Below are 26,529 nucleotides of genomic sequence, written 5' to 3'. Positions count from 1 at the left end.
GCTGGCCCTTGGGGGCGGGAGTTAAGATGACACCATTGTGCCCCAGCGATAGGGTGATGGAGAGACAGACAGGCGGGGGGTGTGTCACAAGCCTGTGTGCTAAACCGGGCAGTTTACCTCTGCAGCCACCGCAGCCTTTATCTCACGCACAGAGGCCTGGGGTGGGGGTGACGGCCGGGGGGGGTGGTTTTATAGCGCCCTGCTCAAAGAGCGCACTCCTGTTTATGGTGTTTGTCTGTGTGGCCACCGTGTTTGTTTTTGGTGTGTGAATGCAAGCAGATGCAGCGGCGGGCGGGCGGGCGGGCGGGGGGGGGCAGTTGCGGGCAGGACAGTCCCATCACGGCTGTGACTGCTTCCCCCGGCGCAACCGCTCTCAGAAACGCCTCCGTCCCCCCCCCCCCCCCCCCCCCGCTCCTGCCGTCTCCCGGTCCCCCGCAGAATGGCAGCATTCACTGGCGCCCGTCCCGGAATGTGGAGGTGCCCCGGCCGCCCTCTTAAAGGGCCGGCGCGGTCTGGGACGTCCCCGGGAGGGGGGCAGAGGATGTGGGGTTGGGGGGGGGGGGGGTCTCCGTGGGTTCGTGCGCCAGAAGAAAAGGCCGTATTTACAGTGGGCTGATTTCTCTCTCTCTCTCTCTCTCTCCCGCTGAATGCGGGCTCTGTGTCGGGCCCCGAACGCCTCGCTCGTCAGCCCCTCCCTCGGCACCGTGAGAGCGGTGCATTCTGGGACAGGGTGGAAGGCCACCGTGGGGGCGGAGACCTTGCGGCAGTTTGTGCTTTCGCCGAAGCTTTACAGGGTTCGTTTTATGCTCTTCCAGAAGGGACAAACGATATTCAGCCAGTGCCAGCGGGGCAGCTGGTGAATAGTCCCTGGACGTGGAGACCAGCTGTCCAGCCTGCTTAGAGAAACTGGAAGTGCCTGGTGCGTCAGTTACAATAATAAAGCCCCACTCCCCCAAACAATACAGTTTGAACAGTGAAAATGAAATGACTGTATGTCTGCTTTGGATTCCTGAACACATTGCTGATTAGTTCTGACAGGACACCAGACACCTTTTTATTTATTTATTTATTTGCTCTCTCTCTCTCTCTCTCTCTCGCGTACATATAACGGGGGAAAGCAGATGTTATCTGTCGCTCCTTCTTTGTGTCGGTGGTCTGAATCTGCCCCCTTCTTTGTTTTTCCTTGTTTTGAAAGCGGTGGAATCAATCTCACGCTGCGGGCCGTGTGTGTTCCTGAGGAAACGCGCCGCGGAGCGAGACGCTACGCTACGCTACTGTGTGTTACGCTATGCTACGCTATGCTACGCTATGCTACGCTATGCTACGCTACGCTACGCTGCGCGGTGCGGGAAGGCGAGCTCGTCTGGACCCCTCCCGTAAAGGAATGCTGTCTGGCAGCCCGCGGCCGAGCGTCTGCGCTCTCACACCTGCAGAGCAGGCCAGGTGTGTCCTGGTGCACACCCGGGACTGGAAACATGAGCGCACATTTGAGCTTACCTTTAGCACTTACCATAGCGCTTACCTTTAGCACTTACCATAGCGCTTAGCTTTAGCGCTTACCATAGCGCTTAGCTTTAGCGCTTACCATAGCGCTTAGATTTAGCACTTACCTTTAGCGCTTACCATAGCGCTTAGCTTTAGCACTTACCTTTAGCGCTTACCATAGCACTTAGCTTTAGCACTTACCTTTAGCGCTTACCATAGCGCTTACCTTTAGCACTTACATTTAGCACTTATCATAGCGCTTAGCTTTAGCACTTACCATAGCGCTTAGATTTAGCACTTACCTTTAGCGCTTACCATAGCGCTTACCTTTAGCACTTACATTTAGCACTTATCATAGCGCTTAGCTTTAGCACTTACCATAGCGCTTAGCTTTAGCACTTACCTTTAGCATTTACCATAGCGCTTAGCTTTAGCACTTACCTTTAGCGCTTACCATAGCGCTTAGCTTTAGCACTTACCATAGCGCTTAGCTTTACCACTTACCTTTAGCGCTTACCATAGCGCTTACCTTTAGCACTTACCTTTAGCGCTTACCATAGCGCTTACCTTTAGCACTTACCTTTAGCGCTTACCATAGCGCTTAGCTTTAGCACTTACCATAGCGCTTAGCTTTACCACTTACCTTTAGCGCTTACCATAGCGCTTACCTTTAGCACTTACCTTTAGCACTTACCATAGCGCTTAGCTTTAGCACTTACCTTTAGCACTTAGCATAGCGCTTAGCTTTAGCACTTACCTTTAGCGCTTGCCTTAGCGCACCTCCCTTTAGCTTGCTTACCTTTAGTGCTCCCTTTAGCGCTTACCTTTAGCGCTAACCCCCCCCCCCCCCCCCATCTATTATGACATCTTTCCATGAACTGTTCGTTCTGTACACTGATATGTATCTTCCGGTTCGAAATCTTGTCGTAGCATCTGGAACGAAAGGTTCTGTACGTGATTGGTCGTTATCAAACCCAGGTGTGATCGCTAGCAGTGCTAGCCAAATCTGACACAGCACACTATGGTGCCCTCATGGTCCCAGAAGGAATGAAAGATGAATGAGGGAGTGACAGATAAAATGAAAGGAAGGTGGGTTAGTGGCCTGCTTTGTTCGTGCAGATTCTTCGCACGACACACGTCAGCGCCTGTACTGGCTGTTTCAGTGCTAATCATCCCTTGTGGTAGTTGGTATTGCTCTTGTGAACCAGGTGCTCTTGTAAACCAGGTGAATGTGCTCATTAGCTTGTGTTCCTCCAGATGTGGGAGTTGCATGCACTTTGCTTCTGATGAATGAATGTGAAGTGATTGGATCTGTGAAAGTGTGTGTGTGTGTGTGTGTGTGTGTGTGCGTGCGTGCGTGCGTGCGTGCGTGCGTGCGTGCGTGCGTGCGAGCGTGCGTGCGTGCGTGCGACCTCATAAGGGTGGTAGTGTACTGGGTATGACGGTGTGGGCACCCCAGGGCTGGTGACTCGAGAGGTTGCAGCTTTGAATCCTAGTTGGGACATAGCCGTGGGGCACTTCACTCCAGCTGAATGTCTAGCTGTGTGAATGTATTGTCGGCTGTATAAGTGGCAGTGGATCAGATACCATAGATGTGTGCGTGTAACGCGATTCTCTCTCTCTCTCTCTCTCTCTCTCTCTCTCCCCAGAGTACATCGTGGTGTTCAACGGCTACTTTAGCGCCAAGGCGCGCGGGCACTTCATTGGCAGTGCCCTGCGGAGCTCGGAGGCGCTGGGCTGGCGCATCGTGCCGCGGGACAACCCGGCCAGCGACTACCCCAGCGACTTCGAGGTGGTGCAGATCCGGCAGGCCTCCCGCCAAGGCCTGCTCGCCCTGGAGGACCACCCCTACATCAAGAGGGTCACGCCCCAGCGCCGCGTGCTCCGCAGCCTCAAGTACAGCGATGGTGAGCCTGTCCCAGCGCCCTTATACCCTCTACACCCCTACACCCTACACCCTCTACACTCCTACACCCTTACACCCTAAACCCCTACACCTTACACCCCTACACCCTACACCCTTACACCCTAACCCCCCACACCTTACCCCCTCTACACCCTAAACCCCTACACCCTACAGCCTACACCCCTACAGCCTTACACACCTACACCCTACAGCCTTACACACCTACACCTTACACCCCTACACCCTACACCCTTACACCCTAACCCCCCACACCTTACCCCCTCTACACCCTACACCCTACACCCTAAACACCTACACCTTACACCCCTACACCCTACACCCTACACCCTTACACCCTAAACACCTACACCTTACACCCCTACACCCTACACCCGTACACCCTAAACCCCTACACCTTACACCCCTACACCCTACACCCTTACACCCTAAACCCCTACACCTTACACCCCTACACCCTACACCCGTACACCCTAAACCCCTACACCTTAAACCCCTACACCCTTACACCCTAAACCCCTACACCTTACACCCCTACACCCTACACCCGTACACCCTAAACCCCTACACCTTAAACCCCTACACCCTTACACCCTAAACCCCTACACCTTACACCCCTACACCCTACACCCTACATCTTACACGAGGCTGTTTTGGTGCTTGCGTTAGTGTAGTAGGCTATGCTAATTTGCAGAATACGTTTGAGCTACTGTCAAATTTTTTTGTCGGTTGGATACGGCCGTCTTCACGGTTAGATTCAGGGACAGCTGACTGTCTGTGCATCGCTGCTCACGGCGTCGTTTAAGAACGCGTGATCGCATTGCCGTCCCTGCTTGCTGCAGTTTGCTGTCCTGAGCCGACCGAACGTTCCCTACTCCTGAGCTGCTCCAGAACAGACCATTTCAGCGCCTGTAGATGTGAACGCCCAGTCGCTTCGGTTTGGCCTTGGTTTTTAAGAAATCAATGCCACAGCGATATTGTGGAAAAACTACCTGAGCAAAGCCAGCCTCCCTCTGCAGAGACTGCGTGTGTGTGTGTGTGTGTGTGTGTGTGTGTGTGTGTGTGTGTGTGTGTGTGTGTGTGTGTGTGTGTGTGTGTGTGTGTGTGTGTGTGTGTGTGTGTGTGTGTGTGTGTGTGTGTGTGTGTGTGTGTGTGTGTGTGTACAACAAAATAATTACTCTGGGTTTTTTTGAGCCAGTTTTGCTGTTTGACATTTTGGTGTTGTTTATTATTGATTATAATATTTACACAGCAGTTGGTAACACTGCAAGGTTCAAAGAGAAGAGGGCTTCATTTGAAAAAAACTACATGTCACGCTCTAGCTAGCTTGCTCAACACGAGTAAATTAAAACAAATCGCTCCAGTGGTTTCTTAAAAATATTATTAGCGTGCGTGACAGAAATGAGTTTTTTTTTTTAATCAGAATGCCAAAATGTGATTTGTATCTCTAATTTATTTCATCCCGCTCTTCAGACCCGCTTCGATGTCGTGATAAAAATCTGTCAGATTTGTCTGATTTATGTGACAAATGAGGTTCGGAGGGAAAAAAAAAAATGTTTTCCCCCTTTCATACCGAGGGCATCCCGGGGATGGTTTCTGTTCATCCCAAACTCATGTTTTTATCCCCCCCAGGACATCGGGACCCCGTTAGTCTGAAGCCCTGCCGCCCCCCAATACGCCCTACACCCCACCCGCACCCCCATGACCCAAATCCCACACACTCTTGTTGGCCCTCTTTACTGTACCCTCTCACTTACAGCAGCCTGCCCTCACCCCTCTCCACTGCCCCCCCTCCACACTCCTGTACTAGTGCCCTGATCCTGAGGAGTTTGTCGCCCCCCCCCACTCGCCCCCCCGCTGCGTAGCCCACAGAGAGGGGGAGTGACGCGCGTCTCTGTGGGGGGCAGAGACCGAGCCAGAGGCTGTGCGGCTCCTCTGTAATCACCTCTGAAAACAGGAAGGGAATGTTCTAGACTTCCTCTCTGAGAGCACACCCATTTCTCTCTCTCTCTCTCTCTCTCCCTCTCTCTCTCTCTCTCTCTCCCCCCTTTCTCCCCTTCTCTCTCTGTCTCTCCTCATTTCTCCCCTCTCTCTCTTCTCCTTTCTCCCCTCTCTCTCTCCTGCTTTCTCCCCTTGTCTCTCTCTCTCCTGCTTTCTCCCCTCTCTCTCTCTCTCGCTCCACAGTCTCTCCTGCCCCCCCTGAGTGGTTTCCCAGCTCCCCTCCAGCTGTTGGGTTTTTGGGGGGAGGGGGGAGGTGAATTCCAGCAGCGCCGCCCCCCTCTCTGCTCCTCTGTCATTTTCACGCCTGGTTGTGGGCGTGGCTTCCCAGCATGCAGTTCTGCGGTCGTTCCCACATTTATACAGTTGATCTCGGGACACAAGGTCCTGACCACACCCCCTCTAATGTGGAGCAAAAATAAACGTTCCATGGGACTGGTGTGTGTCACACATCCAGCCTTTGTCTTTCTCAGTCTGTCTCACACACTCAGACAGTCACACACACAAACACACACACACAAACACACACACATATGCAGACACATGCACAGACACACGCACGGACACACACACACACGTACAGACAGACAGCCAGGCATGTGCACCCACTCACACAGCCCCCTGTGGTCGGGGAGGGGGGGGGGGTGGTAAATTAATGGTTGCAGTCTTTCTGTGTTTCTCTCTTTTTTCCTTAGAAATGACTGGTTCAGGTTGGGGGGGGTTGATGAGAGGGGCGCTGTTTGCTTCTTGAGAGGGTGGGGGTGCGGTGGGGTGGGGTGGGGTAGCTCTGTGGGTACGGCAATGAAAGAGTACAGTGTGTATGTGTGACCCCCCCCACTCCACCCTTTCCTGGCCACAGAATCGTGCTAAACCCAACCCCCACAACGCCCCCCCCGCCCCCCCCGCCCCCCGCCACCTCCTGCCAGGTTAATCAAACAAGCAAAGAGCACCGCGAAATGAATACTGAACCACCTGCAGCTCTCTGCAGTCTGCTATCAGCCGGGCGATAATGAAGGCACTCATCTAAAACCTGTTTGCTTGCGCGTTATTGTTCCTGTCCATTACTTAATAAATCCCCCCCCCCCCTTCTCCCCCTTCTCCCCGTCCCTTAATTTCATTATTCCCAAATCCCCCCGCTCTCGTTATGATTAAAGATCGAACCGTCTGAGGGCGTTTTTTTTATATCGGGTTCTGCGTCCGTGAAATTGCTTTAGCGCGCGGCTCTGATGAGGTTTGGAGAGCAGAGCCTCGTTTCCCCCCCCCCCCTCCCTCCCCCCTCATGTTTTTTCGCCCGCTGCCGTAGATAAACACCCCGCTCTGGAGCGCTGATAAGCTGCTTTATGAGCGCTGCTGATTTTATAACGTCGCGTAGCAGGCCCGTCCCGGAGTAAGGAGTCCTCTCCATCGGATTTCTCAAACTGCCGTATCCTGTTTGGGGAAGCGCACTCGCTTAGTGTTTGTTTTTGTCTGCACATTCAGGTTAAAAACGGAGTGTAGCACAGTGGGTAAGGAACTGGGCTTGTAACCGAAAGGTCGTAGGTTCCATTCCCGGGTAGGACACTGCCGTTGTACCCTTGGGCAAGGTACTTAACCCGAAATTGCTTCAGTATATATATCCAGCTGTATAAATGGATACAATGTAAAATGCTGTGTAAAAGTTGTGTAAGTCGCTCTGGATAAGAGCGTCTGCTAAATGCCTGTAATGTAATGCTCGGTCTCCTCTTTGTCGCTCTTCCTGGTCGCCCTCCTCTTCCTCCCCTGCCTTCACGGCAGGTCCCGGGTCGTGATGTTGGTTTTTACCGGGGCTAAGGTCTTAAGATGGCTGCTTTATATTCCGTCACACAGGGCTGTTTATTTCAATTTCGCTGTCTCTCAGTTCAGCAGATTCACTCTCAGAATTGAACGCACAGCTGTGGAAATGCCCGGAATGTTCTACGGGACCTTCTTCCAGTGGAATTTCAATCAGCTGCTCTTCGGACATTGAGATGTGAGGGACGGATATCCTCTCCGAAAATGACGCGTGAAACGGTCACAGCAGAGCAGCTCGGGAAACTTAAAAGCCGACGGGGGGGGGGAACTGAAAAGCGATCCTCTCTCAGCCCCATCTCCACCCTCATTAACTCCCGGAAGATTGCGCTCCTTCCAGTTTCGCCACTTAACGCAATTGAGCTTCATTAACTGCCCGGCCCTGTTATCTCTGGCCTGTTCCTTTGCAGTGGGGTTGACCCTGTTTCTGAGAGCGAGCGTGATCTCATTCTGGCCGCATTATCTCTGGATTTGGTGTAAAAAAATCTGTTTGAAATCAGTCCTGAAGGGAGCCCCGGAGGCTCATGGGAAGAGCAGCGGTGATGTAATGGGCTCTCTCTCTCTCTCAGCTGCCTGTAATGACTCCTGCTGGACTCAGACTCTCTCTCTCTCTCTCTCTCTCTCTCTCAGCTGCCTGTAATGACTCCCGCTGGACTCAGCCTCTCTCTCTCTCTCTCTCTCTCTCTCTCTCTCTCTCTCTCTCTCTCAGCTGCCTGTAATGACTCCCGCTGGTCTCAGAAGTGGCAGTAATGTCTCTCTCTCTCCCTCTCTCCCTCTCTCTCTCTCAGCTCCCTGTAACGAGTCGCGCTGGTCTCAGAAGTGGCAGTAATGTCTCTCTCTTTCCCTCTTACCCTCTCTCTCTCTCTCCCTCTCTCCCTCTCTCTCTCTCAGCCCCCTGTAACGAGTCGCGCTGGTCTCAGAAGTGGCAGTCGTCGCGGCCGCTGCGCAGGGCCAGCCTGTCGCTGGGCTCGGGCTTCTGGCACGCCACGGGCCGCCACTCCAGCCGCCGCCTCCTGAGGGCCATCCCCCGACACGTGGCCCAGATCCTGCAGGCCGACGTGCTCTGGCAGATGGGCCATACCGGTGAGTGTGTGTGAGCGAGCCTGTGTGTGAGTGTGTGTGTGAGTATGTGTGTGAGCGAGCCTGTGTGTGTGTGTGTGTGTGAGCGAGCCTGTGTGTGAGTGTGTGTGTGTGTGTGTGTGTGTGTGTGAGCGAGCGAGCCTGTGTGTGAGTGTGTGTGTGTGTGTGTGTGTGTGTGTGAGAGCGAGCGAGCCTGTGTGTGAGTGTGTGTGTGTGTGTGTGTGTGTGTGTGAGCGAGCCTGTGTGTGAGTGTGTGTGTGTGTGAGCGAGCCTGTGTGTGAGTGTGTGTGTGAGTATGTGTGTGAGCGAGCCTGTGTGTGTGAGTGAGTGTGAGCGTGTATGACCGAGCATGTGTGTGTGTATGTGTGTGTGAGCGTGCGAGCATGCGAGTGTGAGCGTGTGAGTGTGTGTGAGAGTGAGCGAGTGAGCGTGCGAGTGTGTGAGCGTGTGAGTGTGTGTGTGTGAGCGTGTGAGTGTGTGTGAGCGAGTGAGTGTGCGTGTGTGTTTGTGAGGGTGTGTGTTTGTGTGTAGGTGGGCCTGTGTGTGTGAGCGTGTGAGTGTGTGTGAGCGTGAGCGAGTGAGTGAGTGTGCGTGTGAGTGTGTGTGAGTGAGTGTGCGTGTGTGTTTGTGAGGGTGTGTGTTTGTGTGTAGGTGGGCCTGTGTGAGTGTGTGTGAGCGTGAGTGAGTGAGTGTGCGTGTGTGTTTGTGAGGGCCTGTGAGTGTATGTGTGTAGGTGGGCCTGTGTGAGTGTGTGCATGATGTCGTGTCTGGCAGTGAAGGTATGTTGAGCGTGTGTTCAGGTTTTGACAGTGAGTATAACCCCCCTGTGTTCAGGCTCTGGTGTGAAAGTGGCCGTGTTCGACACGGGACTGAGTGAGAAGCACCCGCACTTCAAGAACGTGAAAGAGAGAACCAACTGGACCAACGAGAAGACTCTGGACGACGGTGAGAGTTTGTTTGGCGAATATGCATCTCGATACGCTTCTTGGGATGTTGTAGTTATGTGATGAGCTGTTTGGGACGTCCCATCTTGGGCTGTAGCGATGTGATGAGTTGTTCTGGGACGTCCCGTCCTGAGCTGTAATTATGTGATGAGCTGTTTGGGATGTCCTGTCCTGGGACATGGCGTTCAGTGACTGTGCTCACATGGATAGCATATGTTATCTGAGGAAGAGGAGGGTGAGCGGGGTGATGACGGGGTGTATGTGGCGTCCGCAGGGCTGGGCCACGGGACCTTCGTGGCGGGGGTCATCGCCAGCATGAGGGAGTGCCACGGCTTCGCCCCCGATTCGGAGCTGCACATCTTCAGAGTGTTCACCAACAACCAGGTACTGCTCCCCCCCTGCCTCTTTCTCCTGCCCAATATCCTGCTTATAGAGCTCCTGCCTCTTTCTCTGGCTGATATCCAGCTTATAGAGCTCCTGCCTCTTTCTCCTGCCCAATATCCTGCTTATAGAGCTCCTGCCTCTTTCTCCGGCTGATATCCAGCTTATAGAGCTCCTGCCTCTTTCTCCTGCCCAATATCCTGCTTATAGAGCTCCTGCCTCTTTCTCCAGCTGATATCCTGCTTATAGAGCTCCTGCCTCTTTCTCCGGCTGATATCCAGCTTATAGAGCTCCTGCCTCTTTCTCCGGCTGATATCCTGCTTATAGAGCTCCTGCCTCTTTCTCCGGCTGATATCCTGCTTATAGAGCTCCTGCCTCTTTCTCCGGCTGATATCCTGCTTATAGAGCTCCTGCCTCTTTCTCCAGCTGATATCCTGCTTATAGAGCTCCTGCCTCTTTCTCCGGCTGATATCCTGCTTATAGAGCTCCTGCCCCTTTCTCCGGCTGATATCCTGCTTATAGAGCTCCTCCCTCTTTCTCCGGCTGATATCCTGCTTATAGAGCTCCTGCCTCTTTCTCCGGCTGATATCCTGCTTATAGAGCTGGATCCATTGCGTGACCCCCAGCTGTTTCACACATGGCCGTATCACATCAGTGAGATATAAATCGTTACTGAATCCGCCCAGATCCAGCATTAAACTTGGCACTGGAGTCTCAGTCACACAGGAGGAGAGATAATGGCCAAATGAAAGTGTTCCTGTAGTCCAGCAGAGCCCCAGAGTCACGCTGGTCATAAATGCGTTGTGGCACAATCACGCTGTCTGTCAGGCAAGGTCATGCACATGTTGCTAGCACTTATCTGCTCGTGCTCAGGTTCTCTGCCCCCCCCCCCGCAGGTGTCTTATACTTCCTGGTTTCTGGACGCCTTCAACTACGCGATCCTGAAGAAGATGGACGTGCTGAACCTCAGTATCGGCGGGCCCGACTTCATGGACCATCCGTTCGTGGACAAGGTGATGTCACTAGTCAAACGGAGATGTAATGACATCTAACCTTAACACCAGCCGGTCAGTGACTGGCTTCTGGAATGCATCGCAGGTTTATGATATCATTCCTTGTTTTTGTAGGCTCTGGAATGTGTCGCAGGTTTATGATGTCATTCCTTGTTTTTGTAGGTGCCGGAATGTGTCGCAGGTTCACGATGTCATTCCTTGTTTTTGTACGTGCCGGAATGTGTCGCGGGTTTATGATGTCATTCCTTGTTTTTGTAGGTGCTGGAATGTGTCGCAGGTTTATGATGTCATTCCTTGTTTTTGTAGGTGTGGGAGCTGACTGCCAACAAAGTCATCATGGTCTCCGCTATCGGAAACGACGGGCCGCTATACGGGTGGGTGTGGCCATGCTGGAGAAAAGAGAATGAGCTATTTTTGGGAGGATTTGGCATGTGTGCATGGGTGTGTAGAGCATTCAAATGTGTAGTTAAATGTGTGTGTGTGTGTGTGTGTGTGTGAGTGTGAGTGTGAGTGTGCGTGTGCGTGTGCGTGTGCGTGTGCGTGTGCGTGTGCGTGTGCGTGTGCGTGTGCGTGTGCGTGTGCGTGTGCGAGTGCGAGTGCGAGTGCGAGTGCGAGTGCGAGTGCGAGTGCGAGTGCGAGTGATTTAAATATCTGGGATGTGCGTTTGTGTCTCAGAACCCTGAATAACCCGGCCGATCAGATGGACGTGATCGGGGTCGGTGGGATTGATTTCGAGGACAACATCGCCAGGTTCTCATCCCGGGGAATGACCACATGGGTACGTCTGTGCCCCACGCCCCCCGCCCCTCCCTCGCCACCACCTGCCCTGCCCGCCGTCCCGCGGCGCAGTTAGCGGTCTGCTGTGATCCCCCCGCTCCTCTCCGCGTGCTCAGCTGTCTGGCTGATCTCAGCCCTGTTGTCTGAAAGTGCAGCTCTGCTTTTGAGCTCGCTTACCTCACAATGGCTGATAATGATAATTATTAACTTTGCTTTGCTTACACTACGTACAGTGGCCCACACACGTTTAAGTGCTCATTCCTCATTTAAAATGGCTGTTTCCACTGACTGTGTAGAGTGCGGGTCCATTTCAATCTAATATGCATCTGCTGAGCCGGCATCCTCTCTGAGAGTCAGGTACATTGATGACTTATTCATGTGGTTTAATTGCATTAGGTGACCGTTTCAGTGTTGGCTGTGATGCTCCCACGTTCCCTTTCTTCCTGTTCCTTGCTTGTACTTCATATTTTCCTGTCTCTCATTTCCACTCCCCCCTCCGAACTTCCTGTCTCTGACTACATCTTTCTTCTGTGTCATCCTTCCTGTTTTCCCTACTTCCTTTGTACCCCCTTTTCTCACTTCTGTTCCTTGCTTCCCTCTGACTTCCTGTGTCTCACTTTCCCCCTCACTTCCTGTATGTCACTTTTTCACCTCTCACTTCCTGTGTCTCAGTTTTCCCCCTCACTTCCTGTATGTCACTTTTCCCCCATCACTTCCTATGTCCCACGTTTCCCCCACCCTCACTTCCTGTATCTCACTTTTTCCCTATCACTTCCTGTGTCTCACTTTTCCCCCCCTCACTTCCTGTGTCTCAGTATTTCTCCCTCACTTCCTGTGTCTGACTTCCTGTTTCCTGTGTCGCGCAGGAGTTGCCGGGGGGATATGGGCGGGTGAAGCCGGACATCGTGACGTACGGCTCGGGCGTCCGCGGCTCCGGGATGAAGGAGGGCTGCCGCTCGTTGTCGGGCACCAGCGTGGCCTCGCCGGTGGTTGCCGGGGCGGTCACCTTGCTGGCCAGGTGAGCCTCCCCTCCGCAGACACCTGCACGCGCTCAGGAGCTCTCTGACCGGGAGCTGTTTGGGCTGCACCATGATGATTGGCTGTTACGATGGACGTTCTACATTATGATGATTGGCTGTTACGATGGACGTTCTGCATTATGATGATTGACTGTTACGATGGACATTCTGCATTATGATGATTGACTGTTACGATGGACGTTCTGCATTACGATTGGCTGTTAGGATGAACGTTCTGCATTACGATTGGCTGTTACGATGGACGTTCTGCATTATGATGATTGACTGTTACGATGGACATTCTGCATTATGATGATTGACTGTTACGATGGACGTTCTGCATTACGATTGGCTGTTAGGATGAACGTTCTGCATTACGATTGGCTGTTACGATGGACGCTCTGCATTGTGATGATTGACTGTTACGATGGACATTCTGCATTATGATGATTGACTGTTACGATGGACGTTCTGCATTACGATTGGCTGTTAGGATGAACGTTGTGCATTATGATTGGCTGTTAGGATGGACGCTCTGCATTGTGATGATTGGCTGTTACGATGGACGTTGTGCATTATGATTGGCTGTTAGGATGGACGCTCTGCATTGTGATGATTGGCTGTTACGATGGACGTTCTGCATTATGATGATTGACTGTTACGATGGACGTTCTGCATTATGATTGGCTGTTACGATGGACGTTCTGCATTGTGATGAATGACTGTTACGATGGACGTTCTGCATTACGATTGGCTGTTAGGATGAACGTTGTGCATTATGATTGGCTGTTACGATTGACGTTCCTCAAGCAGGACTTCTCAGCAAACCACTGGAAGCACGAGTGGCAAGCCACCATTTTTAAAGGTGTTGCTGAAGTTATTTACGGGTTTTAAAATGCTTTTTCTCTTGGTTTATCTCATCACATCACACCCTGCCAGTAGTTCTTTGGTAGCTGTATTATGGCAAAGTTCAGGATATGCCTCCTGTCCAATTATTCGCTAGAAAAATCATAATGCACACTCCAGAACATGGGATTATTTGTCTGTGAAGTTAATGGTTTTTTTTAAAATGGCGAAACCCCTTTCCCGTGGCTGATACACCCCCTGCAGCTCTCCCTCCCATGCCAAGCACCATCTGTATGCTGTTATCTGCTGTTGCCCTGGAGACAGACACTTCACTGGGGGGGGGGGGTTGGTGCTAAATCCCCCCAGATCAACACGCTGTGGGGACCGTTGCTGGGGGCCGGTCGGTAATCGGTTTGAAGCATGCGGCTGCTCTCTCCTGGCTTGCCGTTAACTCTGTGAGGGCTTCCCTTCTCCCTCGCCGAGCTTCCTCTGTGAACGGCGCCTCCTGTTGGTCAGACCTTGCTTGTCTCGAACCAAAAAAAACAAAAAACTTCCATTTCAGTTTCCGCTGTGGCTTCCCCCCCCCCCCCCCCCCCCCCACAGCTCTGTTCTTCTGATGATAAAGGAGTGCTGGAGGGAGGACTTTGGGCCCTGGCTTCTGGCTCGGCCATTGCCTGCTTTACCCACAACGCTCCTCTGAGAAGCTCAGGGTTTCGGTTTGCGAGCGTCTCGCCTGCCGTAGTCGCGGTAACAGGGAGTCCACGGGACACGGCGGTACTGGCGGTACCGGTCGGGTCAGGTCGGTTTGGGCCGGGACATTAAGTCGACCGGGACTCTCAAAGCTGTAGGTGACAGACTGGCCGCGGTTTTCTGGAACAGGCGGATAAAAGGCTGCTTTTCTCTGCTGCTTCAGCGTCTCTCACGCAGGCTCTCTCTCGCTAGCGACCGATAGCGGCTGAACCGGCGCGGCCGTTCACCGCGGGGTTTGGCGGTAACGAACGAGACGTCGGCGCCCTTCTCTCTCAGTCACGGGGCTGACAGGGCCACAGACACTGTGAATGGGGCTGTATTTATGTCCTGCAGTGGGAACTGTCCTAAAGACTGTCTTTCTCAATCTATCTCTCTTTTTTTCTTTCTCTCCCTCTCTCTTCTTCTCTCTCTCTCTCTGTCTCTCCCTCTTTGTCTCTCTCTCTTTCTCTGCCCTCTCTCTCTCTCTCTGTCTCTTTCCCTTTCTCTGTCTGTCTCTTTCTCTCCCTCTCTCTTCTTCTCTCTCTCTCTCTGTCTCTCCCTCTTTGTCTCTCTCTCTTTCTCTGCTCTCTCTCCCTCTCTCTCTCTGTCTCTTTCCCTTTCTGTCTGTCTCTTTCTCTCCCTCTCTCTCTCCTTCCCTCTCTCTCTCTGTCTCTCTCTCTCTTTGTCTCTCTCTCTCTCTTTCTCTCTCTCCATTTGTCTCGGTCTCCCTTGTACCCCTGTTCACAGGGACTCTGATTTAAACAGACTGGCAGCTCAGCAGAATATATGCTGTGTTGCCAGAGTAATACAGAAAGATGAAACAAACCACACCCCCTTCCATCCTTTAAAAAAAAAAAAAAAAATCAATGATAATTATGAGAGAGAATTATGGAATAGTATAACCTGAAGCAGGATTGGCTGGAGTTCACTTTCCGGTAACTTCTACAGAAAGTTTTTGTGGGGCAGGGCTTGTTTTAGTAGCATAGCATGCTGAGTGTGCTTTTTCCTTTGACAGCTATTGATAAAACTTCCTGATTGTCTGATGGGTAAGCCTTGGTTCCCCGAAGATCTGAGTGTTGATTTTTCTGGAAAACCACTTTGGCCTTTGGTCCGGATTTACTGTCAGGGCCCAGGTACGGCAGTACTGCTCAAACAGGACCTGGTTCTGCTGCAGTGCCTGCTCTGTGGAAGACCACAGAACCGGGTCCTCTGGTGTAGAGGAGGCACTTAATTCACTTGTGTAGAGTGAGACCTGGAGCTGCACACTGCTCCAGCACTCTGACCAGTTTGCTGATATAGATGTGTGTGTGTGTGTGAGTGTGAGCGTGTGTGTGTGTGTGTGTGCTTCATCTCTTTCTCCCTCTCTCTCCTCTTCATCAGTCCCTCTTATCAGCTTCTCTCTCAGCCTGGTTTCGCCCCTTAGCCGTGGTTTCGCAGGTGCTAGTCCAGCCGGCAGTGTGGTTTGTGTTTAACTCCGCCTCTCTCCCCCCTGCCTCCCCCCCCCCCCCACCCCCGCAGCACGGTGCTGAACCGGGAGCTGGTGAACCCCGCCAGCATGAAGCAGGCGCTCATCGCTTCGGCCCGCCGCCTCCCCGGGGTCAACATGTTCGAGCAGGGCCACGGCAAGCTGGACCTGCTGCGCGCCTACCAGATCCTCAACAGCTACCGGCCCCAGGCCAGGTACAGTACCCGCTCCCGTTAGCCACAGTTAGGTTAGCGGTTAGCGCCGCGCTGCCACTGTACAGGCCAGGTGCAGTACCCGCTCCTGTTAGCCACAGTTAGATTAGCGGTTAGCGCCGCGCTGCCACTGTACAGGCCAGGTACAGTACCCGCTCCTGTTAGCGCTTAGGTTAGCGGTTAGCGCCGCGCTGCCACTGTACAGGCCAGGTACAGTACCCGCTCCTGTTAGCGCTTAGGTTAGCGGTTAGCGCCGCGCTGCCACTGTACAGGCCAGGTACAGTACCCGCTCCTGTTAGCGCTTAGGTTAGCGGTTAGCGCCGCGCTGCCACTGTACAGGCCAGGTACAGTACCCACTCCTGTTAGCGCTTAGGTTAGCGGTTAGCGCCGCGCTGCCACTGTACAGGCCAGGTACACTACCCGCTCCCGTTAGCACTTAGGTTAGCGGTTAGCGCCACGCTGCCACTGTACAGGCCAGGTACAGTACCCGCTCCTGTTAGCCACAGTTAGGTTAGCGGCGCTGCTGACGCCCGTGCGTAAGTCTGGCGTCAGGTGGTGGCTCCTGGAAGTCGAACGTGTTCTGGAATGTTCTGGAATATTTTCAGCTTGTAGGAATCCCTCTGTTGCAGCTGCAGCTTGTGGGACTCATTTTCCTTCCAGATCTTCTCCAGTTTGGCAGTTTTCTCTCGTTTCTGTTTTGAACGCAAGCCCGGTTTGCGTCCGGTTCGTTGCGTCAGTTCGCCTGCCAGATCGGGGCCTAGCCAGAGGCAGCTGTGGCCCGGGCAGTGCCCGCTGGGGGAGAAGGGGGTTCGGTAGACTGCGTTTCTGCATCGTATCGAAAAAACATTTCCCTTTCGTAAGCTGCCTCAGCTGTGAGCAGTTCACTGCAACAGAAGCTGTACAGCTCTGCTGGCTGAACACAGAAAATTACAGCTGGATGCTTAAAATAAGCTGTCCCAAAAAAAAAAAGTAAAGGGGAAAGTAGTTGCATGAAAAAAATAAATAAATTAAAAAAAAAAAGCACATTCACATTCATGTCACCTGTACTTCGCCTGCAGTTGTCTGAGCTCACCAGTAGAGGTTGTTTCCCTGTTTTGACGGGTGTGTCTCCGCTCGTACCTGCAGCCTGAGCCCCAGCTACATCGACCTGACGGAGTGCCCGTACATGTGGCCCTACTGCTCCCAGCCCATCTACTACGGGGGCATGCCCACCATCGTCAACGTCACCATCCTCAACGGCATGGGCGTGACCGGCCGGATCCTGGACAAGGTGAGGGGGAGGGCGTGTGAGAGCTGCGCTGCGATTGGTGCCGCCGTGAGCGAGTCGCGCTGCGATTGGTGCTCCCATTGGTGCTCCTGTGAGCCGCGTTGCAATTGGTGCTCCCATTGGTGCTCCTGTGAGCCACGTTGCGATTGGTGCTCCCATCAGAGCCGCGCTGCGATTGGTGCTCCCATTGGTGCTCCCGTGAGCCGCGTTGTGATTGGTGCTCCCGCGAATCTGGCCCAGGGCTGTGACTCCGTCTCCTAGCAACAGTGGAACTTGGAACCGTGTTGCTATAGAACTGTGGTAACCAGCCCTGTTCCTGGAGGTCTGCCGTCCTGGAGGTTCTCGCTCCAGCCCTAACAAAGCCAGACCTCATTCAACATCTTCTCCTGCCAATTAGTAGAGTCAGGTGTGCCAAATTAAGGTTGTAGTGAGAACCTGCTGGACGGTAGATCTCCAGGAACAAGGGATGGTTACCACTGCTGTAGCGTTCTGTGTGCTGGAGTACAGAAAGCTGTCCGTGTTAACGCGCCTGTTGTTGGAGCTGCTGAATTTACAGCAGGATGCAAGTTGGACAAGCGCTGGGAAATAAATATTGACACTTTTCCACTTCGCCGGGTTTCATGAGAAACTTCTGTGGAAGCTGTTGAAATTGTTTGCGTTGACGTGACAGTAGGAGTGAGCAGCGATCATCGCAGTGTGTTACTCCCTTCCTGATGATCATGGATGCTGTACACATCTTTGCTGTTGGGTGTTTCAGGTTGTGTAGGGGGTCCAGGTCCAGGTTGACCCCCCCCCCCCCCCCCTGTGCTGTTCGTTACCTTATTGCCCCCTTGCTGAAATCTCACGCCCCTGTCCCGTCCCGTCCACAGCCCATCTGGCAACCGTACCTGCCCCAGAACGGCGACCACATCGACGTGGCCATGTCCTACTCGCCCGTCCTCTGGCCCTGGGCGGGCTACCTGGCCGTGTCCATCTCCGTGGCCAAGAAAGCGGCATCGTGGGAGGGCGTGGCGCAGGGTCACGTGATGGTCACCGTGGCGTCGCCGGCCGAGAACGACGTGAGTTCCGTGGGCTGGAGGGGGCGGGGCTTTGAGTCTGCTCAGGAACACATCTCCCAGGGGTGGGGAACACACACACACACACACATACACACACTTACACACGCACACACACACACACACACTCTCTCTCTCTCTCTCTCACACACATACACACACACACTCTCTCACATACACACACTTGCACACACACACACGCACTCTCTCTCTCTCTCACACGCACGCACACACACACTCTCTCACTTACACACACACACACACTCACTCTCTCTCTCTCTCACACACACACACACACACACACACACACACACACTCTCACACGCACGCACACACTCACTCTCTCTCTCTCTCACACACACACACACACACACACACACACACACACACACACTCTCACACGCACGCACACACTCTCTCTCTCTCTCTCTCTCTCTCACACACACACACACACACACACACACACTCTCTCTCTCTCACACGCATGCACGCACGCACACACACTCTCTCACACGCACGCACACACGCACACTCTCTCTCTCTCTCTCTCTCACACACACACACACACACACACACTCTCTCTCTCTCTCTCACACGCATGCACGCACGCACACACACTCTCTCACACGCACGCACACACGCACACTCTCTCTCTCTCTCTCACACACACACACACACACACATACACACTCTCTCTCTCACACGCACGCACACACTCTCTCTCACACACACACACACACACACATACACTCTCTCTCTCACACGCACGCACACACTCTCTCTCTCTCTCTCTCACACACACACACACACACACATACACACTCTCTCTCACACACACACATACACACACTCTCTCTCTCTCACACACACACATACCGACACTCTCTCTCTCTCACACACACACACACACACACACACACACTCTCTCTCTGCCAGCAGCGTTGTGTATGCATGTGGGCCGCTCCCAGGCGGGAGGCTAACGCTAACGATGCCATTCGGGGCTTTGATTCACTCTGCAGCGCTTCCTCATTTTTTACCTCTTCACTTTCAGCGGTTTCTCATCAGTGAAAGCTTATAACGATCTGTAAACGGATTTTTTAATCTTTTATTTTAAATCATCATTTTTGCATTTAAAGTGTTCATTAAGATGCAAGCTCAGGATGCTTTCAGAGTGTGAAAATGAGAAAATAATGATGATGTTTCATTTGATGTATCGAATGCCAGTTATAGACAATAGAGCAGGAAGCTTGACGTTGTTTCCATTCTGTGCTGATTGAATGATAATTGCTTCGCATTCACTTCTGATTGGACGGCCCTCTGAACGGCGACACCAATGATTGGCTAAAGTGTAATTCTCCACATTGCTCACGTAAGCGACATGAGGTACTCCAAAAGACCAGTACCACAATCCTCCTGCAGAGGGCAGTATAAGAACTTTGTCGCTGATTAAAGAACTAATCTAAACTGAATAAGATAGCTGTGATATCATTGCGTTTGTTTGTTTCTTTAAGTATGATATCACTCTTATGAGTGATTGAGATCACTCAGGGTCTTTGAGAGGCCGTGACTTCTATTAGTTTTGCTTGTGTGTGAACACGAGGCCGCATGCAGTCATAGCAGGGTTGCCAGTTTAGACCCAGGAGTGTGTCTGAGCCTGAAGGCATCCACCCTACAGGGGGATTCCTAACCGGGGGATGTCCTTACATTCCTTATATTTGCTGCAACGCCAGGCCCACTCCCCCCCCCCATGACTGCAGGTCGGACTGGAAGCTCCTTCAGTTCAGGATGAAAAGCGTGGTGGCCGTCTTTGATTTCTCGTCTGAAAGTTCTCGGGGACAGAATGCCCGGCTCTGTTCTCTCCTTGGCCGAGTCTCCTCTGTGCCTTATCAAGCTCTGCCCTTTCTCTCTCTCTTCCACTCTTCTCTGCATTCACCCCACCCGCCATTTTGGCTCTGTTCTCTTCTTGGCCGAGTCTCCTCTGTGCCTTATCAAGCTCTGCCCTTTCTCTCTCTCTTCCACTCTTCTCTGCTTTCACCCCACTCGCCATTTTGGCTCTGCTCTCTTCTCTGCTTTGTGCCTTATCATGCTCTTTTCTTTATCTTCCACTCTCCTCTGCTTTCACCCCCCTGTCTCCACCCCACCTGCCATTTTGGCTCTGGGGCGACATAGCTCAGGAGGTAAGAGCGGTTGTCTGGCAGTCGGAGGGTTGCCGGTTTGATCCCCGCCCTGGGCGTGTCGAAGTGTCCCTGAGCAAGACGCCTAACCCCTAACTGCTCTCGTGAATGAGAGGCATCAATTGTAAAGCGCTTTGGATAAAAGCGCTATATAAATGCAGTCCATTTACCATTCCATTTCCTTGGCAGAGACTTATCAAGCTCTTTTCTTTCTCTTCCACTGTTCTCTACTTTCAGCCCCCCCTCCCTCCACCCCACCCGCCATTTTGGCTGATTGCTGGGGATGGGAGGACACTGTTTCAAAGGCTGTCCTTTTTTTTACACACAGGCCTGTAATCTCCTTCAGAATGTGTTTTTCTTATATTTGTCAGTCTTTCCTAAACTCTGCATTTCTAAAGGAAGTGTAGATGAGTGGGGATGAGACATTGGTTCTCAGGACATAGACTGAAACGGTCATAGACTGAGGACCCCAGAGAGACCACTGTAGAACAACACCTTCTCTGAGTGAGAATGAAGTTTCTCATCTTATTTAGAAGCTACTGATTCCAGCGTGATTTGTATTTTTTTGCAGAGATCTATGGTGAATGGGGATGCCCTGTATAGCTGTAAGCCAAGTGATGTGTGATTGTTTTAGATTGGAGTTTGAGGCCCGTTGGACGTCCTTGGGCCGCTGAGTGGTCGAGCTGCACTGATCCTCTCTCTCTCTCTCTCTCTCTCTCTCTCTCTCTCTCTCTCTCTCTCTCTCTCTCTCTCTCTCTCTCTCTCTCTCTCTCTCTCTCGCCCCTCCCTCCCCCTCTCTCACTCTCCATCCCCCAACCCCCTCTCACCCTCTCTATCTCTCCCTCCCTCCCCCTACCTACTCTCTCTCACTCTCCCTCTCTCACTCTTTCTCTCCATCCACCCTCTCTCTCTCTCCCTCTCTCCCCCTCCCTCTCTCTCCCCCCCTCTCACACAGTCTAAGGTGGGGGGGGAGCTCACCTCCACGGTGAAGCTGCCGGTGAAGGTGAAGATCGTGCCGACTCCTCCGCGCAGCAAGAGGGTGCTGTGGGACCAGTACCACAACCTGCGCTACCCGCCGGGGTACTTCCCCCGGGACAACCTGCGCATGAAGAACGACCCGCTGGACTGGTGAGTCTCCTCAGCATCGCATCACATCGCATGACATCACATCACATCGCATGACATCGCATGACATCGCATGACATCGCATGACATCGCATGACATCGCATGACATCGCATGACATCGCATGACATCGCATCGCATGACATCGCATGACATCGCATGACATCACATGACATCACATGACATCACATGACATCGCATCGCATGACATCGCATCACATGACATCACATCACATCACATGACATCGCATCACATCACATCACATCGCATCGCATCACAGGCCTATCCAGAGCGACTTACACAACTTTTTACATAACTTTAAACCGCACATGTTTATACAGTTGGATATATACAGAATCAATGCAGGTTAAGTACCTCGCTCAAGGGCACGACAGCAGCGTCCTGGCAGGGACTCGAACCTGCGACCTTTAGGCTGCAAGACCAGCTCCTTACCCATTACGCTATGCCGCCGCCAGCCCACCCACGGCCGTCACACTGTCTGTCCTTTGTACACTTTGGATGAATAGCTTGCGCTAACGGGTGGAGATGCTAACATTCTTTGTGTTAAATTGACGGTGTCTAACCAGAAAACTCCATGCAGAAATGGTACCTATGAAAAACAACGACAAAAATAAAGCAAGACGCTATGAAGGAATGAAGATGAAAAGCCGTACGACGTGAAATATTCGAAACAATAAAGAGCTAAATAGCCACATAAAACACCGAATTAATTTTTAATACGCTCTTACCCTCTTTCAAGTATGCGGCGTGTGAGGGTTGCATGTCTGCTGCATCACCAGCAGAGGGCGATGTTTCATTGGCATCCCCAAGTTAGCCTTCAGCGATTCGAGATGTTTTTTTTTAATTTTTTTTTTTACTCCTTTTCTCCAATAAATAATAAATGAACTGATTTTTTGAAATGAGCGTTTGGTTGTTTTCAAAGGAACGGAGATCACATCCACACCAACTTCAGGGACATGTACCAGCACCTGAGGAGCATGGGATACTTTGTGGAGGTGCTGGGCGCGCCCATTACCTGTTTCGACGCCAGTCAATACGGTAAGCGGGTTCTGCCAGCTTTTTCATTTAGATACGGACGCTTGCCTTACGTGCTCGGAACACTGATCTAGGATCAGTTTGGCCTTTTTATTTCATCATGTAAGTTAAGACATGGCCTGGGGAAACCTTTACATCACATTACAGGCATTTTGCAGACACTCTTATCCAGAGAGACTTACACAACCTTTCTTTACACAGCATTTACAGTGCATCCATTTGTACAGCTGGATATATATACTGAAGCAATGCAGGTTAAGTACCTTGCTCAAGGGTACAATGGCAGCATCCTACTTGGGAATCGAACCTATGACCTTGAGGTTTACGAGACCAGTTCTTTACCCGTTATACTACACTGCCGAAACCTGACTCTAGATCGGCGTTAGACATTTTGTGGTTACCCTGGATTCATAAAGTAAGCCAGTGTAATGAATGTAAGCCAGTGCAGGATGTGTTTGGGATGTAGGCCAGTGGAGAATGTGTTTGGCAGCTGCTCTTGAATAATAAGTAGCTCTCTGGACTGTGGTCAGATGTGAAGTGCTTCCATCTCTGGTTCTGAGGGTCCGGTCATTCGAACAGAGTTAAACACATTTAACCGAATAAATTAGATTTCCGTTGTGATTGTCGAGAACCCCCGAAGTGGTTGTGAGCACCGTGTGTGTGTGTGTGTGTGTGTGTGTGTGTGTGTGTGTGTGTGTGTGCGTGCGTGTGTGGTAAATGGTAAATGGACTGCGTTTATATAGCGCTTTTATCCAAAGCGCTTTACAATTGATGCCTCTCATTCGCCAGAGCAGTTAGGGGTTAGGGGTTAGGTGTCTTGCTCAAGGACACTTCGACATGCCCAGGGTGGGGTTTGAACCGGCAACCCTCCGACTGCCAGACAATCGGTCTTACCTCCTGAGCTATGTCGCACCTAGGGAGGTGTGTGTGTGTGCGTGTGTGCGTGCGTGTGTGCGTGCGCGTGTGCGTGCGTGTGCCTGTGTGTGTGTGTGCGTGTGCGTGCGCGTGTGTGTGTATGTGTGCATTTGTACGTTCATGCGTGCGTGTGTGCATTCATACGGTCGTGTGTGTGCATGCATGTGCATGTGTGTGCATTCGTACGTTAATGCGTGCGTGCGTGTATGCATTTGTGCGAATGCGTGTGTGCGGTCTTTAACGTCCTGCCCGTTGGGCGGTCTGCGCCCGCGCGCAGGCACTCTGCTGATGGTGGACAGCGAGGAGGAGTACTTCCCCGAGGAGATCAGCAAGCTCCGCCGCGACATCGACAACGGCCTGTCCCTCATCGTCTTCAGTGACTGGTACAACACGTCCGTCATGAGGAAGGTCAAGTTCTACGACGAGAACACCAGGTGAGCCCCGCCCCTCTGCCCCCCTAAAAGCGCCTCCCTTCCCAAACGCACCTTCTGAACCTCGGTGCCTTCACGGGTTCCGGGGGGTGGGGGGGGGGGGCATAGATAGGATCACCCCCTCCCCCCCACTCACAGAGAGGTGCGTCAGCGTGTGGAACACCGCATCCTGTGGCGTTCAGGTCCGCTGGCGTTGCGTTGCGTGTCTCAGAGGGCTGAATGGCCTGCTGTCCCGATCGCACGCTCCCTTATTTCCCTGCGTAGTCCTCCTCCTCCTCTTGCACTGCAGTAATTGACAGAGCGCGGCCGCTGCTTTAAACGCTATCCGCTAACGAGCGGATTACAGCGCGGCGCTCCTCGCCCGCGACCGCGACAGCGCTCGCTCCTGTTTCTCCTTTCGAGAGGAGTGCATTCTGGGCCGGAGGTCCTCTCTGACCGGACCTGGATCACGCGAAACCGCGCCTGCGTCAGATCATCGCGGAAAAACGCTCGGCCCCCTTCTTTCGCAGTTCCTGCGGGCTACTCGTCAGAAACCGTGAAAGAAACTATTCCCGTAACAAAAAGAAGCTGAACATGGTGCTTCTGTTTTCAACAGCCGTCAGAACAAAGTATTTTCAGTTGACTGTGTGTTGTATTTAGCTATCGTAACACATTGTATTGAAATGCTGAGGTGTTCTGGCGGTATGAGTTAAGTAGTGCTTGCACCTGAAGAGCTGCAGTGTTGCAGGCGTGTGTTTGACCCCGGGTCTGTGTGTGACCGTGTGTGTGACCGTGTGTCTGCAGGCAGTGGTGGATGCCGGACACAGGGGGCGCCAACGTGCCGGCTCTGAACGACCTCATCTCCGTGTGGGGCATGGCCTTCAGCGACGGACTGTACGAGGGGGACTTCACCATGGCCGACCACGACAGTGAGCCCCCCCGCTCCCATCCCCTCGCTCTCACCCCCCCGCTCCTGCCCCCACTCCCACCCCCCCGCTCCTGCCCCCACTCTCACCCCCTTGCTCTCGCCCCCTGCCCCCACCCCCGCTCTCGCCCCGGCCTCCACTGATCTCACCCCCGCCTCTCACTGTCTTTCCCTTCACCCGAGACAGTGAAAATATGGCATGGGACGGTAGTGATGTCACCTTTACCATAGAAACCACAGAGGAAGCTCCACCAATCACAGGGCGCCGTGGTAACGACAAATAGCGCAATAGCAAAAGTGATCGTTGGAAACATTCTAGCTGTACTGCCTCTCTTGTTACCTGCGTGCTCTGTGATTGGTGGAGCTCCCCTCTGGTTTTCCAATTGACATGTGACAACAGCAGTTTCCTGGTCCCGTTTCATTCTCACGCACACTGTGAAACGTTTGGAGAAGCTCTTTTTGTCCAATTCTGGAGATGTTTGGTCAGCGCTGGTGTTCCATTCCCGATCTGTAGTTTTCTGCCTGCTGAGAGTCCGACTCACCCGTGATCATATGGCAGATCTTTCGTCGGTGCGATTGTTTCTGCGTGGGCATGCTGGGGGGAGTTGCCTGCGGTTTAAAGCTGCATTGAGGCCGGTGTGCGGAATAAGGGTGCTGACCTTCGAACCCGTGTCCCTCCCCCAGTGTACTACGCCTCTGGCTGCAGCATCGCCCGTTTCCCCGACGACGGCATCGTCATCGCCGAGACGCTGAAGGATCAAGGTGACGCACCGCTACGCCTTCATTCTGCGTCCGGTCCGCCAGGAGCCCTCGAACCTGGGCACTGTTACCGTGGCGATGCGTGCCTTCTGCCTGATGTTCTGCCTTCCTCCTGTCTCCTTCTTTCCTTTCGTCCCTCTTTCTTAAATCTGGGTTTCCCTGTTCTCTTTTCTCATGCCTACTGCTACTCCCCCCCCCCCCTTTCCACTTGGCCTCTCCCAGGTCTGGAAGTGTTGAAGCAGGAGACTGCAGTGGTGGAGAATGTTCCCATCCTGGGACTGTACCAAACGCCGTCTGAAGGGGGAGGCCGGATAGCTCTCTACGGAGACTCCAACTGTATAGACGACAGTCACAGGCAGAAAGGTGAGGGTATATGGTGTATATTACATACACACACACACACACACACACACTATCTCTCTCTCTCTCACACACACACACCCCAGTTACTCTGTGTAGCTGATTGTGATGCGTTTCCTCTTCCCGCAGACTGTTCTGATTGTGATGCGTTTCCTCTTCCCGCAGACTGTTCTGATTGTGATGCGTTTCCTGCAGACTGTTCTGATTGTGATGCGTTTCCTCTTCCCGCAGACTGTTCTGATTGTGATGCGTTTCCTCTTCCCGCAGACTGTTTCTGGCTGCTGGACGCCCTGCTGCAGTTCACCGCGTACAGCATGACCCCCCCGAGCCTCAGCCACTCCAAGAGCAGGATGCCCCCCCCCACGGGCACCGAGCGCCCCCTGCCAGAGAGACTGGAGGGTACGGGACCCCTCCTGAACCCCGCGCCGCTAACACTGAGCAGCAGAGTTTGGGCGTTATGGGCCAGTTCAGAGGCTTAAGCCAGTATTAGGATGTACACGTCTTTACAAACATGTACATCCCAGCCTAAAAATCAGCTTTATTTCATAGTCAGGAATGATACAGATTATTTACTGAGCACCTTAAATACAAGCAGACTGCTGGAAAATGCCTTGCTGTAGAACAAACAATATAAAAAATATATACCAAATAAATATGCTTGCAAAATATGTATACAAAACACATTCAAAATCCAATCTGACAGCTCTTATTAGTTAAGATGAGTGCCTTTTGGATTCTGTCAGAAATGATTTCATTCATCTCTTGTAGTTAAATCCCAAAATTTATCTTCAGCTTCACATTTGA

At 52.6% G+C, this 26,529-nt stretch overlaps 1 protein-coding gene across 1 annotated transcript in view; it reads left to right on the top strand.

Moving 5' to 3' along the window:
* mbtps1 (membrane-bound transcription factor peptidase, site 1) overlaps positions 1-26,529 on the top strand; it is a 35,203-nt gene that overhangs the window by 7,022 nt on the left and 1,652 nt on the right. Inside the window, exons 3-20 of the mRNA XM_035419976.1 lie at positions 3,135-3,392; positions 8,105-8,296; positions 9,128-9,238; positions 9,512-9,621; positions 10,515-10,631; positions 10,938-11,005; positions 11,307-11,409; positions 12,275-12,426; positions 15,521-15,682; positions 16,805-16,949; positions 17,816-18,004; positions 21,131-21,303; positions 22,244-22,359; positions 23,549-23,705; positions 24,486-24,610; positions 25,291-25,368; positions 25,588-25,728; positions 25,993-26,124. Coding sequence (XP_035275867.1) covers positions 3,135-3,392; positions 8,105-8,296; positions 9,128-9,238; positions 9,512-9,621; positions 10,515-10,631; positions 10,938-11,005; positions 11,307-11,409; positions 12,275-12,426; positions 15,521-15,682; positions 16,805-16,949; positions 17,816-18,004; positions 21,131-21,303; positions 22,244-22,359; positions 23,549-23,705; positions 24,486-24,610; positions 25,291-25,368; positions 25,588-25,728; positions 25,993-26,124 — 2,529 coding nt within the window. The remainder of the gene's footprint in view (positions 1-3,134; positions 3,393-8,104; positions 8,297-9,127; positions 9,239-9,511; positions 9,622-10,514; positions 10,632-10,937; positions 11,006-11,306; positions 11,410-12,274; positions 12,427-15,520; positions 15,683-16,804; positions 16,950-17,815; positions 18,005-21,130; positions 21,304-22,243; positions 22,360-23,548; positions 23,706-24,485; positions 24,611-25,290; positions 25,369-25,587; positions 25,729-25,992; positions 26,125-26,529) is intronic.

The sequence above is a fragment of the Anguilla anguilla genome, chromosome 5 (assembly GCF_013347855.1).
Source record: "Anguilla anguilla isolate fAngAng1 chromosome 5, fAngAng1.pri, whole genome shotgun sequence".
Lineage (NCBI taxonomy): Eukaryota > Metazoa > Chordata > Actinopteri > Anguilliformes > Anguillidae > Anguilla > Anguilla anguilla.
Note: the sequence above shows the minus strand (reverse complement) of the source record. Positions and strands in the feature narration are given on the sequence as shown.